Source organism: Asterias amurensis, chromosome 17 (genome assembly GCF_032118995.1).
Source record: "Asterias amurensis chromosome 17, ASM3211899v1".
NCBI lineage: Eukaryota > Metazoa > Echinodermata > Asteroidea > Forcipulatida > Asteriidae > Asterias > Asterias amurensis.
In genome coordinates, this window is record NC_092664.1 from 13,270,282 (window position 1) to 13,283,214 (window position 12,933).

General features: G+C 38.5%; 1 protein-coding gene across 1 annotated transcript in view; it reads right to left on the reverse strand.

The window, feature by feature from the left end:
• Positions 1-12,933, reverse strand: part of LOC139949643 (phosphatidylinositol 4-kinase beta-like) — a 36,189-nt gene that overhangs the window by 18,195 nt on the left and 5,061 nt on the right. Inside the window, exons 2-4 of the mRNA XM_071948096.1 lie at positions 3,256-3,963; positions 2,502-2,619; positions 1,581-1,840 (exon numbers count right to left, since the gene is read on the reverse strand). Coding sequence (XP_071804197.1) covers positions 1,581-1,840; positions 2,502-2,619; positions 3,256-3,880 — 1,003 coding nt within the window. The 5' untranslated portion in view covers positions 3,881-3,963. The remainder of the gene's footprint in view (positions 1-1,580; positions 1,841-2,501; positions 2,620-3,255; positions 3,964-12,933) is intronic.

Genomic DNA, 12,933 nt, shown 5'->3' on the forward strand with positions numbered 1-12,933 from the left:
ACAAATTCAAAAAAAATTACAACTAATTATTAGAGAAACTTGAATAATTACTAAATGTTCAACTTCCAATATTGACACTGGGTAGAATGACCGCTGATTGGACAGGAGCTAAACACAAATTCAAAAAAATTACAACTAATTAATAGAGAAACTTGAATAATTACTAAATGCCGACTTCCAATGTTGACACTGGGTAGAGTGACCGCTGATTGGACAAGAGCTAAACACAAAATTCAAAAAAATTACAACTAGTTATTAGAGAAATTTGAATAATTACTAAATGTTGACTTCCAAAATTGACACTGGGTAGAGTGACCGCTGATTGGACAAGAGCTAAACACAAATTCAAAAAAAATTACAACTAATTATTAGAGAAATTTGAATAATTACTAAATTTCGGCTTCCAATGTTGACACTGGGTAGAGTGACCGCTGATTGGACAAGAGCTAAATACAAATTCAAAAAAATTTCAACTAATTATTAGAGAAATTTGAATAACTACTAAATGTCGACTTCCTATATTGACACTGGGTAGAATGACCGCTGATTGGACAGGAGCTAAGCACAAATTCAAAATAATTACAACTGATTATTAAGGAAATTTGAATAGAAAGTAAATATCGACTTCCAATATTGACCAAGCATAGAGTGACGGCTGACTGGAGAGAAGCTATATTTTTTAGCAGGGGTACCGCAACAATTTAAAACATAAATATTGAAATTGCATCTGCAATGCACTTTCCCCCCAAGTTCTGCGCAAAATAAATCACAGGCATAAAATACTTGGGAAACAAAACAGAACTCGGAAAAAGTACTGAGTATACAGGCTAACACACATTGGAGTAAGGGTGAGAACCAACTTAATATTTTTAAATTTTGGTTTTACCCATACACCGATGTGTGGTAGCACTGTATGCTCAGTACTTTCCCATGTCCTGTGAAAAAAATATCACAGGCATATTACTCGGGTGGGATTTGAGCCCACGACCCACTGTCTAGAGCAGTGCAAGGGTCATAGGTTCGAATCCCACCCGAGTAATATGCCTGTGATATTTTTTTCACAGGACATGGGAAAGTACTGAGTAAACAGTGCTAACACACATCGGTGTATGAGTAAAAAAACAAAATTAATATTCTTTATCCCCGATGCAAATTTAACATCTATTACAACTTAAGGGCAGTGGACATTATTGGTAATTACTCAAAACAATGAACAGCATAAAATCTTACTTTGTAACAAGTAATGGGGAGCTGTTGATAGTCTGAAAAATTGTGAGAAACGGCTCCCTCTGAAGTAATGTAGTTTTCAAGAAAAAAGTAAATTTCCACAAATTTGATTTCAAGACCTCAGATTTAAAATTTGAGGTCTCAAAATCAAGCATCTGAAAGCACACAGATTCAAGTGACAAGGGTGTTTTTTCTTTCATCTTTATCTCGCAACTTCGATGACTGACTGAGCTAAAACTTGCACAGGTTTGTTGCATTATGCATATGTTGAGATACACCAAGTGAGAAGACTGGTCTTGGACAATAACCAATAGTGTCCAGTGTCTTTACTGAAGATAGTTTTGAATACTCACAACAAGAAGCGTCTGATCTTGATCTGGAATGAGTCTTCTTCGTCGGTGAGAGGACAGTAGGACTCAGAGGTGGGTTACTCACACTACTCATCGAGCAATCTTTCTTACTGCTCTTACTCGCCGGTCTCAACTCCTCGGATAAGATCAGTCTCTTGAGTTTAGTGCCTCGGGAGTGTTTACGGGTCTGGACCCCTGTATCCTGCATGTAGGCATCCAGGAGCCAGACTACTTGCAGTGAAAAATCTATACTTGATTTACACCTGTTCGTCAATGGGAACAAAACAAGTGTCAATTTTTTTTATACAAATCACGCTGGAAAGGAAGGACAGTTTTGTCTTGGATTCAAATGAAGCAAAGCCAATTCCCATGATGCATTGCTGCACATTGTTTGCCGCTGGCTCAATAGTAAAATTCACGCTGAAAAGACTGAAGGATTGTGTCACTGATGTCTGCTTATGTTTCAGAAGTAAATTATGTTGTCGTGAATAGTCGTGTGCGGCACAATTTGTTCACCAAACAGGTGGTCAAGACTATTTCGTAGTACTTGCGACTATTTTTGTAGTAGTCGTGGCGGCACCATAAACGAGTAGTTACAAAAAAAAATAGTCAGGACTCGACTAAGCAATCAATAGTTCAGGCAAATACTTGACACACCATGTAGCAACAAACAGGGCCCAATTTCATAGAGCTGCTAAGCACAAAAATTTGCTAAGCATGAAATTTTTGCCTTGTAAAAACAGAATTACCAACCAAATTTCCATGTGATTTTCAGGATAAGCAAGCAACACCTGAATACCAGTAACAAGCAATATGCAACAAATGGAAATTTGGTTTGTTATCTTGTTTTTTATCATGGAAAAAATTTCAAGCTGAGCAAATTTTCGTGCTCAGCAGCTCTATGAAGTTGGGCCCAGGCCTTACCTGTGAATAATGTAGGGTCGCAAGACCTCTGCTAGATCATGCATATGGAGATAAATATTGAGAACTTGCGGCAAGTAGAAGTCAAAATCTGCCTCTTCTAAACTGAATAATTTGTTGGCTGCAGAGGGAAATACAAGTCAAAGATTTATATTTAATACCATGTTTGCTTCAACCCAACATTGATGTGTCGTTAAAAGAAAATGCAACAATGTCACATGCACTATGGTTTTATTTTGTTTTACAACTTTCATGAATTAGTTGCCTGCACGCCTTTTTTTTTTCACCTCTTTGATCATGGCGTTCTTTCTTCTGGCCTCACTACCCTCCGAAATTTGGACTGTTCCAAGACCAAAGTGGCCTTGCCCTGAAAATTGTGAAATTTGAGGCTTGCAAACCATGTGAATAAACCGATCCATTAGGCTCCGCCCACGGCGCACGTGTGAGCAAGAACACATGAGCCTCTCCTATGCCATTCTGCAATTTCATAGAGCTGCTAAGCACAAAAATTTGCTGAGCATGAAAATTCTTCCTTGATAAAAACAGAATTGTCAACCACATTTCCATGTGATATTCAGGATAACCAATAATTTGTAATAAACAAGCAATATGCAATCCAAATTAAAATTTGGTTTGTAATTTTGTTTTTACCAAGGAAGACATTTCATGCTAAGCAAATCATTTCATGCTGAACATTTTTTGAGCTTAGCAGCTATATAAAACTGGGCCTAGATGTTGGTACAATGTTTACACTCACCAATATAAGTCTGTACACCAGGCTCTTTGGAGCTGTACAAGTGGGTAATAGCAATGGATGCGTCAAGAAGCTTAGATTCAAACAGTCTTAAGAGTAACGACTCCTTCGGAGGAGGCAGTTTATCTTTGATACTGATCGTAACATCCACCGGGGTGATTCCTTTCAGTACCACAGTTGGACTGCTGCTAGAACGTTCCTCTTCAGTTTGTTGTGGTATCTCACATACCAACGACACAGGCAAGTTGAGGCTTAGGGTCTTGGGGTCTAGGGTCTCCCCGTTGGTCAGGTCCCCGTTAGGACTCATCGGGGAGCCGATCATCGGACATTGCACTTGGTTTGGTTCGGACCGGAGCTGCTCAGCGCCGACCCTCAGCTTACAGAATCCATTTGTGGGACCTCTCCCCTGATCAACGGTCTTTGCGTGGAGTTTACTAAGATTAGTCTCAGTGATGTTCTTCATACTGAGGTAGTCGGTACCGCCGTTCGGCTGGTGGTGGTTTGACTCCGTCCCGTTGACCTCCGTGTATTCATCCTCTTCTGATATGACCTCTGAACTGTGACCATTCACCATGGTGATATCTTGGTGTACTCGGAGGGGGTTTGTGACCTCCGGGATTTTCTCCATCTTCAACTTGGCGAACAGTTCCAGCGTTACCTTCCAATAAGACTCACAGTCTTATCCATCTCGGACTTCTCTTGGAACAAAACCTGTGAGAGAATACGAAGAAGATAAGTTTAAATTTCCTAAGATAGAGGTGCCTTTTACTAGGAGAAAATGCCTTGGGGCCCTGCCCTTCCAAAAGGAAGCATCAGGCCTGTAATATTCAACTACTACCTCATGTACACATGTAGGGGCTGGATCATGAATAAAGAGAGTTGCAAAACAGATCTTAAGCATCGGTGTACTCATCATTCTAAATCCTGTAGTTTTCTCTTTCTCACATCAAAACACATATTTTTTGTGAAAATCATGCAACATGTGAAATTAAATGAAAACACTTTTCTTTTTCTTTTTTTCACAGACACCAGGAAGCCTTGAGGATACAGTGCTTTACACACATCAGTGTAGAAGTAAAACACAAAATATTCTTCACCCTTGATGTAATACACATTGTACATGACATCATGTACAATACATGTGAGAAGACACTAGTTATCATGGAGAGTAGAGTCCAACAATGCTTTAAACTGACCATTTTGACCTTTAGAACCCAACTGATAAAACAAGCACCAAAAACAAAACAGTGAGTCTGTTAACACACCAGGCACTGATATTGATAATGATAGTTTACTGATTATTTATAGAGAATGAATTTAACCAAGGTGTATCACAGTTCCAACCTTCTTCATGTAGCATAGTATAATACTCTGTTGGGACCATAGAGCTATTGACTAGAGCGCTAACTTGCGTTTTGAAGCCACTCTGGGCGCAGACATGTTTGATGTGTTGCGTGAATTCGGAATTTTAAGAGAACACACATTGCCGCGATTATTTTACATTCGGCGTGTTACGTACGCAACTGTCCGGTCGCGTACGTCCGCGCTACGAAAACCGTAACTTCGACTTGACTGCCGTACTAAACAAAAGTAAACGCGCCTCCTTTTAATCTTGACGCACATGACGCTCGCAGTTTGTGCGCTGATCAGCAGATTGTGCTTTCACATTTACTGCATTTTTTGCTTCCATGGCACATAAAACAGAACAAACGCACTATCTTGCAAATAGCCGTACAATTGCCATACAAAATTTCAAGCTTTTGTACTGGTTTGTGCATAAACATGGATGCGCCCACACGGCTTCAAAACCTTAGTGCGTGTATAACGGGGTGTGAGCGCTCTAGTAAACATAGCTCAATGGTTGGTACATACATATTACAGATGTACACCTGGTGTGAGTGCATTTTGGCGACCCCCAACATTGGTCATCCGCTGAGCGTTTATCGGGTGTTGGGTTGAATCGCGGTGACAATACTATTTAGACCAACCTGTAACCACCTTGTTGGGCTTGGCTAGGGTCGCTAAAACCACTAAAACATACTCCTGTAGTAGAGAACCTTTTCGCTGTGAGACACACTTACATGTACTTGGGTTGCAATTTGAGTGCACTATTACTACTTTTGGCATTTATAAAAAAAATTAACAAAAATGAAACAAAGTCAAACAGTGACTCTGCCGCAAGTCAATATGCAATGTCAACAATAGATTGTGCTGTAGTGTCTGTAGAAAAAAAATTGATAAATTGCACAAACATTGTTGTAGGTAAATCATTGACAAAGGATGATCAATGTATGTACTTTGAACTGTAATACACACACAACGTGTGTTGCAGTATGCATTTACAACCACAGTGTTCGAATCATTGTGTACATGAACAACTGACTTTTGATGTTGTGCCAATATTATTATACTTTGGACCAAAAACTTTTTTCGCCAGTGAACTTGAACTGATAAATACATGGGTCATGAACGTAGCTTTAAAATAGAGACAATTTTGTTGCAAACGGTTTTAAAGATAGTCCTTGCCGCAAGACTTCTGGTTGGTGGTTACAGGATGATTTTTTGAAACTAATTCATTAGCACAATGAACAAACAAACTTATGTACATACAATATAAGAACGAAAGCTGCCATCCCTGAAACAGAAAACCATTGCCCCTACAATTGTGCAAACTGTTAGCTCCATGCAAGTCATGTGATCAAGGTCATCATATTACATGACCAAGGCCACAGCATCATCATCACAAGCTTAATAAACACAAACCATGTGTGGCATTGACCTTCACTGGATGCATACATGTACCGGTATGTAGTCTTGACCCCTGACCTTAACATATGGTTTGAGTGTCAATAATAACAAACAGGCCAATGTCAACAACTTAACAATTTGCTATTTTTAGCACTGTACACAGACATAGGTAATGTATAAATCGCCCATAAAAACAAGCAGTTCAATCAACAGTACAGTGTACATACATGTATACCAGTAGTGTTCACACTTATTAGAGGCCCCTTGGCCAAATGCCAGTTGAAAAACCAAGGACCATGGTCAAAATTCTATCCAAGTGCATGTATTGTAGTCCGACTGGCTAGTTCAGTGTTAAAGGAACACGTTGCCTTGGATCGGTCGAGTTGGCCTTTGAAAAGCGTTTGTAACCGTTTTTTTAAAAATGCATATGGGTAGAAAGATGTTGTAAAAGTAGAATACAATGATCCACACAAACATGCTTTGAAATTGCGTGGTTTTCCTTTTACCTCGTCGACTAACACGCCGGCCATTTATGGGGGTCAAAATTTTGACTCCCATAAATGGCTGACGGTGTTAGTTCGCACAGTAGAAGGAAAACCAAGCAATTTCGAGGCAAACTGGTGTGGATCATTGTATTCTACTTTTAAAATATCTTTCCAACCATATGCATTATATAAAAAACGGTTACAAACACTTTTGTTTTGACCAACTCGTCCGATCCAAGGCAACGTGTTCCTTTAAAAAGCATCCCTGTTTCATTTGAAATACATGTTAGGACTAGTGCAAAGCTGACGGGACTCGTGAAATGACAAGTTAATTGGTCATGCCATGGAGGAAGAAGAACCCTCCATAGTCATGCTGGCCACCTTATTAAGGGCACACCCTGCATCCGTTTCATACAATAAATTTACAAGAACACAATGTTAAGTTTCAGATTCATCAACTCGTCTCAAGATGAATCTTATCAGGTTTTTTTTTTTTTCAATTGAGCTGGGCACATCTATTAAGTGAGCACATCTATTAAGTATTGCATATCAGTGAGTCAGGATAAATTGCAATCAGCTTTCAAATTCATAAATGATCAGTCATGATGATAAACAAACCGCAAGTACGCTGAGAGTAGTACTACAAACATAAACCCCTGGAACCGATCAATTTATTCACACAGATGCAAATGTAAAGTGTACATAATGCACTGTGTTTAGATGACTATATTATTGATTGTCCATTTGTTTACACTACATGTGTACAGGATACGTGTACAAACTATCACACAGACAACATAAATCCTGACAATTGCATTGTATTGGATCATTATATTAATATTGGATTGTTCCAACTGAATGGTTCTATCGCTTCACACACAAAATAACAAAGGAAAACAAACAACAAACCACAAACTACATACAGGGTGCGTTCGTTTAGCTTCCCTGGGTCGACCCCGGTGTGTAGCGTTTTTTCTATCCATGGTGAAATCCAGAGTCAGCATGGATTGATCACAGCCTTGTACAATTACAAGGCTGCACATGTACATTACATGTACATGCTGCACATGTACATTACATACATTGTACATGTACATGCCTGTCTGTGAATGTACATAGTAATGAAATCCAAGTCAATTGTAACCAAATTACCACACAGTCCCTGTTGGGTGTCAGCGGATTGAAGCAATACATAACACCATTGTATTCAATCCAGGAGCAAAAGGTCCCACACTCAGCAGGCTAGAAATCTCTCCCAATGCCATGATGAAGTTGTTAATCAGAGTTAGCATGTTGAACCACAGAGGAACTTTCTGTTTGTTATTAAAACAAGGTCACTAGAAAACAAAAATCTACTTCAATTTTATTCCAGGTTAGGGCACTGGACACTATTGGTATTAATTACTCAACATTTTTTTTTGCAAAAAAAACTTTGTATTGAGCAATGGAGAGCCTTTGAATATAAAACATTGTGAGAAGCGGCTCCTTCTGGAGTACAAATGTAATTTAGTTTTTGAGAAAGAGGTGATTTCTTACTAAAATATTAAAGGCAGTGGACAATATCGGTAATTACTCAAAATAATTATAAGCATAAAACCTTACTTGGTAACAAGTAATGGGGAGCTGTTGACAGTATAAAACATTGTGAGAAACGGCTCCCTCTGAAAAAACAAAGTTTTCAAGAACAAAAGTAATTTTCCACAAATTTGATTTAGAGACCTCAGATTTAGAATTTGAGGTCTAGAAATCAAGCATCTGAAAGCACACAACTTCGTGTGACAAGGGTGTTTTTTCTTTCATTTTTATCTCGCAACTTCGACGACCGATTGAGCTGAAATTTTCACATGTTTGTTATAAATCCATATGTTACCTGTTTACAATGGAAGTAGCAAAGTCAAATGTGAGAGCAGAAGTGAATGAACTTAATATTTCCATATATCTTGTGGTAAACATCCTGCAAAACTGTACATGTCAATGTTTTTGGTGAGGTAATCGTCAATGCCATTTTTGAAGATGTTAGTGAAGAATGTTGAGATACACCAAGCGAGAAGACTAGTCTTGACTAGTGCTGGGCGAATAGTGAAATTTTGTTATTCGGATACCGCTGGCCAACTATCCGAAATTAACCGGATACTCGAATAATTTTTTTCGCCACGAGAGGGCGCTTTTTTTTTTTGCCAATAGAGGGCACTGTTCGTTTGTGAATGAGATCTTATGGGCGGATTGATATTAGTTTAAGACAGTGTCACGCGGTTCATTCATAAAAATGACCGGATCTAATTTAAAGATGGCGATTTGCTTTTTCTTTTGATCGTGATTGACTCTACGTGAAGGAAAACTTGTGTAATCTTTGGACAAATTACGTCAGAAATGTCATTGTTTTAACTCTTCACGGAGGTGAGCATAGTAAATACTTAATTTATACTGTTTTATGCTGTCTTAACAGAAGTTTCATAAGGATTCAGACGAAACATTTATATCCGTTGTCGCCCGACGTCCGCGGATATTCGGATAGTTAAAGAATATCCGGTTACTCGGTTGTTATTACAGAATTATCCGGTTTGTACACAGGTATTTGCGCCCTATGCGGATATCCGGTTAAGAAAAAAAAGGCATTCGCGGTTACAGATAGGAAAACCTATTTGCCATTAACCGGATATTCGAATAATTCGCCCAGGCCTAGTCTTGACAATTACCTTGTGTCCACTGTCTTTAAAAGGCTTCAGGCAGTATCTCAAAGAATGCCTACAAAATCCTACAGGCCTGAACTGTTTAAGAGTCCCTGCCTGTAAGAATGTACCAAATTAGGGGGGGGTGTGATTTATGGGTTCGCAGATCTTCTTCCAAAAAATTAGAGTGATACACCATCATACCAAACGAATAAATCCAAAATTTTAGTTTGCTGACGCTTTCGGTTTTGGAGTTACCAGTTATCAAAGTTTGGGCCAAAAAGCCCTCGAGAAACGAATAGTACATTCCCTGTAAACACAAAAACCAGCGCCAAGGTCATCCCAAAAAAAGTAAAACATTTTTTGAAACCTCCAGTTGGGCTTATATCAAAAGTAAAAAAAAAAAGTTGGGATCTCGTTGGCGCGTCATGTTACGCGCACCTGAACCTTTGACGAACAGTGCCCTCGTGCCATTTTCAACGCCTCATAACTCAGCGCGCCTACAGGATCCCATGAATTAAACAAGTTCAAATGAAAGAGCTTGCATCCCTAAAACAAATTTAAGTGCAAAGTGCGTGGGATCTCGTTGGCGCAGAGAGATAATAGAGGTCAAAGTTCAAATTTTACCAATATATTGCGTTTTCGCACCTCCGTAACTTCGCGCGCCAACAACAAAAAATTGTTTTTATGGCAACTGGGTATTGGAACAGTTTTCATCTAATGACAAATGGAAAAAGAATCTTGGGATCTCTGCAACTTGCATGTCAAAAGATTTTTTGAAAATTTTCTAAAGTATTGCCATTTCACACATTTTTGCCTAAATTTGGACAACATTCACTTTTCTCATCACTGTAAGTATCTGTGCCAAACAAGATCCCATCAATTTTTTCTTGTATTTTGTTAAGTTGAGTGTTCCTTAACAGAATTCAATTGAAAAATAATTGGGATCATGTTGGCCCAACAATATAACAAAGGTCAAAGGTCATATGAAACTACACTACTGCCTATTTTGGGCGATTTTGCGTCGTCTAGAAATCCACGCGCCAATATGATCCCATTAAGTTGTCTGCATTTTATGATTATATAGATTCTCAGCAACACATAAAAAGCAAAAATCAAATGGGATTTGAGTGGCGCTAACAAATACTACAGATCAAAAGTTCGCAATACATGCCTATACTTATGCATTGCTGTGGCAACCGAAAGCGAGAAATATCCCCCAATTTGAAAATGTTGGCAAACCATGAAGGGGATAGGTCTCCAAAACGAATTTTGGTCAAGAGATAGACTGGACTTGTTTTTACAAATGGTGTTAGTTTAATGTTGGTGGGTAACTGTTGCCAAGGTCAAAGGTTACAAAGAATATGGCTGTTTTTGATATTTTCTGTCAAGAGCCAACTTCAGAGCCTTTTCAAGATTTTATTTAATGAACAAGGGCTCTATCCTTTCAGTTTGGGACAGCCACTTATAATATCTAGGCACATGTGATTGTCCCAAATTAATTATAGAGCCCTTGTTCATTTGATAAAATGTTGACATGGCTTTGAAGTTGGCTCTCCACAGAAAATATTGGTGTTTTGTAATTCATTTTCTGTGGAGAGCCAACTTCGAAGCCCTGTCAACATTTTATCAAATAAGGAAGGGCTCTATAATTATTTTGGGACAACCATATGTTTTGCTTTTTATGTGTTGCTGAGAATCTATATAATCATAAAATGCAGACAATTTAATGGGATCATATTGGCGCGTGGATTTCTAGACGACGTAAAATTGCCCGAAATAGGCAGTAGTGTAGTTTCATATGACCTTTGACCTTTGTTACATTGGTGGGCCAACATGATCCCAATTATTTTTCAATTGAAATCTGTTTAGGAACACTCAACTTAACCAAATACAAGAAAACATTGATGGGATCTTTTTGGCACAGATACTTACAGTGATGAAAAAAGTGAATGTTGTCCCAATTTAGGCCAAAATGTGTGGAATGACAATACTTTAGAAAATTTTCAAAAAATCTTTTGACATGCAAGATGCAGAGATCCCAAGATTCTTTTTTCATTTTTCATTAGATGAAAACTGTTCCAATACCCAGTTGCCATAAAAACAATTTTTTTTTTTTGGCGCGCGAAGTTACGGAGGTGCAAAAACGCAATATATTGGTAAAATTTGAACTTTGACCTCTATTATCTCTCTGCGCCAACGAGATCCCACGCACTTTGCACTTAAATTTGTTTTAGGGATGCAAGCTCTTTCATTTGAACTTGTTTAATTCATGGGATCCTGTAGGCGCGCTGAGTTATGAGGCGTTGAAAATGGCACGAGGGCACTGTTCGTCAAAGGTTCAGGTGCGCGTAACATGACGCGCCAACGAGATCCCAACTTTTTTTTTTTACTTTTGTTATAAGCCCAACTGGAGGTTTCAAAAAATGTTTTACTTTTTTTGGGATGACCTTGGCGCTGGTTTTTGTGTTTACAGGGAATGTACTATTCATTTCTCGAGGGCTTTTAGGTCGAAACTTTGATAACTGGTAACTCCAAAACCGAAAGCGTCAGCAAACTAAAATTTTGGATTTATTCGTTTGGTATGATGATGTATCACTCTAATTTTTTAGAAGAAGATCTGAGAACCCATGAATCACCACTTGGTACACTCTTACAGGCAGGGACTCTTAAATATTTGAGTAAGAAATTATCTCTTTCTCAAGATCTACGTTATTTTGTACACTTCAGTGGGAGACGTTTCTCACAATGTTTTTTAATATCAACAGCTCTCCATTGCTTGTTACCAAGTAATTTTTTATGCTAACAATTATTTTGAGTAGTTAAATTTTACCAATAGTGTCCAGTGCCATTAAAGGATTTGTTAATGGGCGACATGTATTTGTGAGCAAAACAACAATTACTGGAAAACGAAGGCAGAAAGTGCCACATGTACAACTGGCATGACAACTCACTGATAATAAGCTTCACACTTTCAGTGAGAAACGAGGAGCATTTGCAGCTTTTCTGCATGACACCCACACAAGCTTCGTTTCCAGTGAATACATACTTTATAGCCTGGTGATTGAAAGTCAACCCTTTGACTACTAGCAAGTCATTGACTGCGATTGTGAATACTACTTTCGCCAACACCGCCCACATAGAGTGGGAATAAATTAAAGTGATTGCATCTTCTACTTGACAGGAATGAAGGCCAGCCGAGGGGCCCCTAAGAAACCAGAACAATGAGAAAGAGGAAATTCCGAGAATTAAAGGGCTAGCTGTGTCAACCAACAGCAAATTCAGAATGTGTGTAGGCCTAAATATTTAAAGGGCTGAGTGCAGTGCCTTCTTATTTTGCCCTTTAGGCTAGGCCTATTACAAAACGTTTGTTATGTAGGCCAAATGAATTTATTGTTGAAAAGAATCAGATTCAAATCATGAATGTCCCCTAAAATCGTATGGCTTTTAAGTAAGCCCATGACAAAACACAGTCCATTATTTTAAAGAACCATATTTTTGACTCCACAAAATGGCTGACACTGTGTGTTCTGCTGGGTGTGAAACAAGAGGCAAGTTTATGATTATCCTAATGCTACTCACTAATAACAACACACTGAATAGGTTATGAACAACTCTTAAAAAACTCTTAAAGGATTTGGGTACTTTTAGATTAACATTAAGCTTACACGGTTTGAAGATAATGATAGTAGAAAGCTTCCCTTAAAATATTACTTGTTTTTTGAGGTGCTGTAGTTTTCGAGTCAAACAAGTCACAGACAAAAAGTATTAGGGGCAAC